We start from the raw sequence: 6,896 nt of genomic DNA, 5'->3' as shown, positions 1-6,896 counted from the left end.
TCAGCCTGACTCATTGATCCTTTATCTGACTGAGGTTTCAAGTTATAAACCATGGCTCTGAAATACCAGTACCATAACTCAGGGGTTCATGTTTTTCATGTCAAGGACATCGACAATTGATGCACATCAGGCCCCCTCATTTTTAGGAGAGGATCTTTTTTTTTTTTTTAGGTTTAAGATTACGAAGTCTTCATAGTGAATTAATGATTAAACTGGGATCACCATAAATTAGAATCAATTATAATGGCCAACCCTATTTTATCCCTTCTATCATCATGTGATAAAAGTTAAAATATTGTTTTCCTCCTTTTGATTGGCACCCCCTACAACCACTCAAGGACCCCAGTTGGTCCCTGGACCCCTGTTTGAAAACCACAGGCCTAACTGTGCTGTGTATTGATAAATCTATGGCACTGTCTATGGTGCTGAAGTAGCAGACAGATTTGTGCCTTTTTCACTCAGTCCCACCCTTTTGTCAGTTTTGTCTTGGATTTATAATATTCTCTAAACTATATAATATTAATACTCAATTATATACTATACTGTAGTGCTTATATATATAGATCTATAGATTACTGTCACCATCATGATCAAAGTGACAAATAGCAACAAGTACATGCTAAAGAGTGAGAAGACCATAAAAACATGCTGCTGTCTGTAGTATTCCTATAATACCTTCAGATTTCTATAATCATTCAGTAGTGTCTGTGTGGCTGAAAGTACACTGTCAGACCAAGCCACCTCTATAACTAAATATTTTTGAGGAGACATGACAACCGATATCAATTTTAAGGTCAGGGCCATTCCCCCATTAAAACATAAACAAATCATAGACTGGGTTTTAGGATAGATGGTGGGATTTCTGGACTTGGACAATGGAGTCTGTACCCACCTTGAACTGTATAAGTTAGGCATGGTGTATAGATATGGCGTACATTGTCAGGAAACTGCATCCCGAAATTCTGTAACAAGTTCTTGCTCCCAGGCATTTTTGAATTTCTCACATGCCTACTCTATTTTGTCATACATGATAGTAAAAATAATAGATTCGGGATTATTGGTCGGACAAAACAAGACATTTGAAGTTGTCCCCTCGAGCTGTGACATGACTTTTCTGTCATTTTATAAACAAAGCTGTTAACTGATTAATTAAGATAATTATTGGCAGATTTATCAGTCATTAGTTGCAGCCCTACTGAAAAGTTCCATCCAGTAGAAAGCATTATAGCAGCGGTTTTTTGTGTATTTACCTTTAATTTACCCTTTATAACCTACTTGCAAATGCTAATGTGTTAAATTGAAAAATAATTAATTTTAAATTCTATCTGTGTGAATACATTTATTTTATTTTTTGTCATTATAAGCTGTTTGATTTAAAATATGTACCCATTATACACTTCCAAACTACTTTTACTTTTGACCCAAATTAAAACATAGACAAACACACACACAATGACCATCATCCATTACTTTCACAGTGCAGGGACAGTCAGATTTGCGTAGGTGGCAGAAGGTAGGTCCAAATCCCTTGTGGGGCCCAGGGATGATTAATGATTAAAGGGGATTAGGAGGTGGGTCAGGACTCGGCTACTAGTCTCACTCTGATGCTGCCGTGCCTGCTTTCATACTATTTGTGTCACTACAACTACCACTCACCTCACTCAGGACTATTTCTGAAGACATCAGCAGGAAAACAAACTGAAAATGAGAGAAAATGATGTCAGATCTTCAAGATAAATGCTGACCAGGATAAGGTAGGTTCAGTGGACTTCTTAGATTCTGTTTCACTGTGTTAGCTATTTCTTACATTTTATTTTTATGAACTTTGTCCAGACAGAAATACCAGGATCACTGGATTTGAAAGGAAATTATATATTTTTAAAACCAAATTACATCTTGCTGATGTTTTCTCAGTTTGTCTCATATGTAGATTGTTTTACATTTATCAGTGTATTTTGCCTTAACAGTGTTTTCCATTCCAAAAAAATGGCACCTGTCTTATGAGAATATTTATTTTTCATACTCTCAGACCTACCTGCATCTACAGTATAACCATAATGCAGCGTCCACAAGATATCGATCATGAGTACCAGGCTAAGCTGCTTATGAGAGGACCTTCAAAGGACTGTACAACCAATCCCCCTTCCCTTGGTCCCCCACACCCCCTGGAGGATAACCTGTTCCTCTCCCCTGCACTACCTGTGTCCCACCCTTAATCCCCCCTTGGACTTAAAAGAAAACTTAAGAGAGGAGATATATATACAATGGCAGTCTTGAGAGTGAAGTTCACCAAGACCAAGAGGGACAAGCTGGCCCAGGTGCTGTGGATCCTGAACTGGATCTCAGTGGTGACAGGGGCCATCCTGTTCAGCCTGGGGCTCTTCCTCAAGGTGGAGATCAACAAACGGGAAGAGCTGATGGCTGAGAGGGACATCCAGTACGTGCCCAACATGCTGATTGCTGTGGGCCTCATCGCCTGTGCCATAAACTTCCTGGGTGGGAAGATTTGCTACGACTGCGTGGACAGCACCAAGTTCTTGCGCTGGAAACTGATCATGCTGCCCTACATTATATGCACCTTCTTCTTTACCTTCTGCGTGCTGGTGGGAGCTCTGATGTGTTACAGCATGCGTGGGGAACTAGAGGAGTCTCTGAACCTGGGCCTGACAGACGCCATGAGGTTCTATAAGGACACCGACACACCAGGACGATGTTTCCTGAAGCGCACTGTAGACATGTTGCAGATAGAGTTCCAGTGCTGTGGAAACAATGGCTATAAAGACTGGTTTCAGATTCAGTGGATCAGCAGCCGTTACCTGGATATGACCCAAAAAGACGTGTCAGAGTAAGTGCAAACTACAGAATGAGGACACTGATTTAGTATTTTTACACACTTATCATAAGATGGCATGAAAAATGACAATTCACATAACACCCTCCCCCTAATAGCTCAAAATAAGTGTTAGTACAACTCAGGGCACCCATAATAACTAAAAGAGACAACATTTTTAAACCATATCATAAAAATTGAATGATAATTTTCACAATAAAGCAGAAATAGACATTTCCAATGTATGGCAACCATAACAACTGCTTAAGAATACAAAGATACAAAGTAAAAGGTTAAAAAAACTAATAATAACTTTTTTTAACTTTCTATTATGATGAAAATCAAGTGAAGGAGGGAATTGGTAAAGATAAAACATAACCACTAATATCCATAAAAATCCATGTGTAGTCTGTCTCATAAGTGAAATATTGGTCTTTTTAGGTTGACTGAAGCATTAAAACAGCGACAGGCTTGTTGTCCTGTTGACCATAATATGCATTGCAATATGCAAGAACTGAAATATACACAAATATAAATTGATGAGTAAAAGTCAGGCTTACCTACTTTAAGCAAAAAGGAAGACAACATATCCCCTGCCCTGTAATAATCTTTGACTCACTAATGTCAAATCTTTTACACACAACAATCATAAAAACCGACCCTGAGCTTATCCCTCTTTTTCCCGATGTCTAGCCGAATAAGAAGTAATGTGGAGGGGAAGTACTTGATGGATGGAGTCCCCTTCAGCTGCTGCAACACCTTCTCCCCCCGGCCCTGCATCCAACAGCAGATCACCAACAACTCCGCTCACTTCAACTACGACCACCAGACGGAGGAGCTGAACCTGTGGATGAAAGGGTGTCGGCAGGCACTGCTGGAGTACTATACCCACATCATGCAGTCCATTGGCCTCACAGTCCTCATCACTTGGCTGTTTGAGGTGAGGAGATACACGTTGGTGACAACAGAAGGTTTTTAATGGTGAAGTTAAAGGGGAACTCCACTTTTTTCTTTTTACGCATCAAAGTTTGTTTCAGGTCTTGGGGAGTACTACTACATATAAGAAAAAAAGTTGTATAAAGTATTTTGTGGCTCCAGAAGTCTGATAGATTGGCACAAGGGATGTGGTTGAGTTGCATTGTAGGTAATGTAGGTGCCAGGGTTTGATGAGGAAGAGGAAAGCATGGCATAAAAACATCTCTGGTTCTGCTGCATCGATTTAAATACTTTTCCATCTTGAGTCTGGCAATGTTATACGAGTGCAATTCTAAACCAGTGTGTTGCTGCTACCACTGTAACAATAGATGTTTAAACTCTTGTTTTTGTTTATCTTAAAATAGTTTAAATTATGAGACATTGTCTTGTCACATAGTTAAATCACGTCAAAAGTATTCAGAAAAGACTGGCATTGGGCTTTTTTTCTTTCCATTAAAAAGTTAAGATTTATAGACATGATTGGTGTCACTTCAGCTTTTGCATAAGGACTGTTATCTTACATTCACTTCAAACACTTGCAGTACTAATCCATGAGTAAATCTCTACTGTCGTATTATCTCTAGGTCATCCATGCAGCCCTTGAAGTGTACTCTCTTATTGTCCTCTACTCAGTTGCATATGAGTTTCTATAACAGAGGAGGAAGCAAACAAACAAACAACTTCTTTGACCTCTTGTATCATTTCTGTTCACACATTTATATGATATTGTCACTAATATGCGTCTGTGTGTCTTGTTTCAGCTCTCAGTGTTGACAGGAGTTCGTTTCCTCCAGACCTCCCTGGAAAATGTTCTGAGGCAGGGCGACCCGAACTCTGAGTCCGACGGCTGGCTGCTGGAGAACAGCTTTATGGAAACAGCCCGCATCAACCTCAACATCATCAAAAGCCTTGGCAAGTGCAACCAGATAGACACAGCCAACAATGGAGACCCCAACATCAATGTTCCATCCACCTCTAAAGCACACTATGGGCCAGATAATGTGCCCCCGAAGCAAACACCTGAAGCCAGTTGACCTTTCTCCGGCCTCAGTGAACAGCTTCCCTGAAAGCCTGAGTAAAGGCCTTCATACAAACTACTTTTAAAACAGTTACATTTATTGGTTTTAATCCATAAGAGTCCAAATACATACATGTTTCATTTTCATTGATGCAAACAGCATACCATAAATCATACATCACCACAAATGTACATATTTTACTGTACATCTGTACTGTAATCTGTTGTTTACAAATTATATACTTGTTGCCTGTGTATCATGTGGTTTTGCAACAGGTGTCTAAAACAGTTTCATGCACCTGTCAGTTGCAACACTGGAGTCAAAATTAACTTGAAATATATTATTGTTTGATGAAAACAAAATTTATGATAGGGGTCAGAGGTTAAAGCCCACAATTCATTTGCCTGACTTTGCCTCAAAGTATGAAATAGAATGCATTCAAAAGAGTTTAGAATTAACTTAGCAATAAGAATAGTGGGGTGATTTGGCATCGAGTTAAATAGGTCTTGCAGTATGAGACCCGGAAAAGCAGATCTCTTATCTGGGTTTTTAGATCCCTTCTGTGCATTTTAATTACTTTAGCAAACAAAGTGGTACCAAAGGTAGTAAACAATGGGATAAAAACAGTGTGTTCTTGCTTTCACAATAGTTAAAAGCACTTGGCCAGACAGAAATCTAATCGAGAACATATAATACATATTCTAGAACATTTGAGCTGTCAGTACAATGGATCTCACGTGCCTCAGCAATGCCACCATGGTCTTATGAAAACACCTCAGTCATTTTCGCTGGGATGAGTTACCAAACACTTGACAATAAAGCTTCTGAGCTGGTGATGTCTGGGTCTTACTGTTTGTGATTGTTTCATGAGGGCTGCAAACCAGTACATAGCAAACTAGGCTACTATGTCTTACTTTGTTTTTGAGGGTAAAGCATATTGGTTGGTAGTCAAAGGAACTCTGCTTTCTCTGCCTTTCTTTTCAAAAATGATAGATCACATGGCAGCTGAGAAGGCAAATAACAGCTTAAACATTTGGGGAGAAAAACTTAAGTTTTTCTGGCTATGAGACATTGTGAAATAGGGGAATGTTGCCTATTTTTGCCTCATCTGGGGCTCTCACTTAAACAAAACAATTATTGATTTATTCTATGAGATGTTGTTCCATTATTATAAAACAAATGAATTTTAGAAATTGACACTTCTGTTCTCAGACTGACTCAGGGCACAGGAAAAGTTATGTATAGAGGCTAGTGTCTTTATTTCCACAGCCTGGAAGTCATGTAGTACTGTCAAACAGCACAAAAAAAAGGAAATTTTATATTCACACATTTTTTACTACAAAGGCTGAGCAATAATGAATGGAGTAACTAAAAAGATACCGCATATACCTTAGATTCTTTTTCAATAAAAAGTACATTCCTTACTTAAATACAATATTGAAATACTTGTTTTTACTTTCATTCAATTTGTGTAAAGAGAATCAGCATCATATGGTAAAATGTGACCACAAATCTGTCTAGCAATGGTCCCTTCAACAGTAATTTTTAATGTGAATGTCTGATGATCTCATGTTTTTAATAGGGTTTTTTAAAAAGGCATATCATGAAGAATTGTAGAGATGTTTGCTTACTGTGTCTCAGAATAGTGAATCTCTTGTAAAACAATTTTGAAATTAATGTATATTCTATAAATGTTTTTTAAATTTCTAACACAAAAAGAGAATGCAGACAATCCACAGCATTACTGAGGAGAGAACTCAAATACATAAACTGATAACAGAAACATATTGTGTATATCGGATGTTTGTCTTTATTTGAATGAGCCTCTTTGCAAATAACATTACTCTAGGAGAAACTCATTCTCACAGCAGACAATCAAATTAAAACAAGGCGACTTGGGTTTACTCATTATCCATCACTCTCCGCTATTCTTCTTCCTCTTTTGAATGTCCCACTTGTCTAGACTGCAGCAGGGGTCTCATCGGGGAGGGATTGGCTGCTCAGGCAGCCTCCTTTGATTGTAGGAGAGTTGTTTGTGTGTGCGTGTGTGTACATGCATATATATATATATA

At 38.5% G+C, this 6,896-nt stretch overlaps 1 protein-coding gene across 1 annotated transcript; it reads left to right on the top strand.

Annotated features, from left to right (window-relative positions):
* Positions 1-2,264: 2,264 nt before the first annotated feature.
* Positions 2,265-4,839, top strand: LOC118336930 (photoreceptor outer segment membrane glycoprotein 2-like). The gene is made up of 3 exons (XM_035673696.1): positions 2,265-2,845; positions 3,524-3,770; positions 4,567-4,839. The coding sequence occupies exons 1-3, from the start codon at positions 2,265-2,267 to the stop codon at positions 4,837-4,839; spliced, it is 1,101 nt and encodes a 366-aa protein (XP_035529589.1).
* The last annotated feature ends 2,057 nt before the right edge of the window (positions 4,840-6,896 follow it).

Source organism: Morone saxatilis, unplaced genomic scaffold, assembly GCF_004916995.1.
Source record: "Morone saxatilis isolate NCDOM2014 unplaced genomic scaffold, NCSU_SB_2.0 Contig3, whole genome shotgun sequence".
Taxonomy (NCBI): Eukaryota; Metazoa; Chordata; class Actinopteri; family Moronidae; genus Morone; species Morone saxatilis.
Note: the sequence above shows the minus strand (reverse complement) of the source record. Positions and strands in the feature narration are given on the sequence as shown.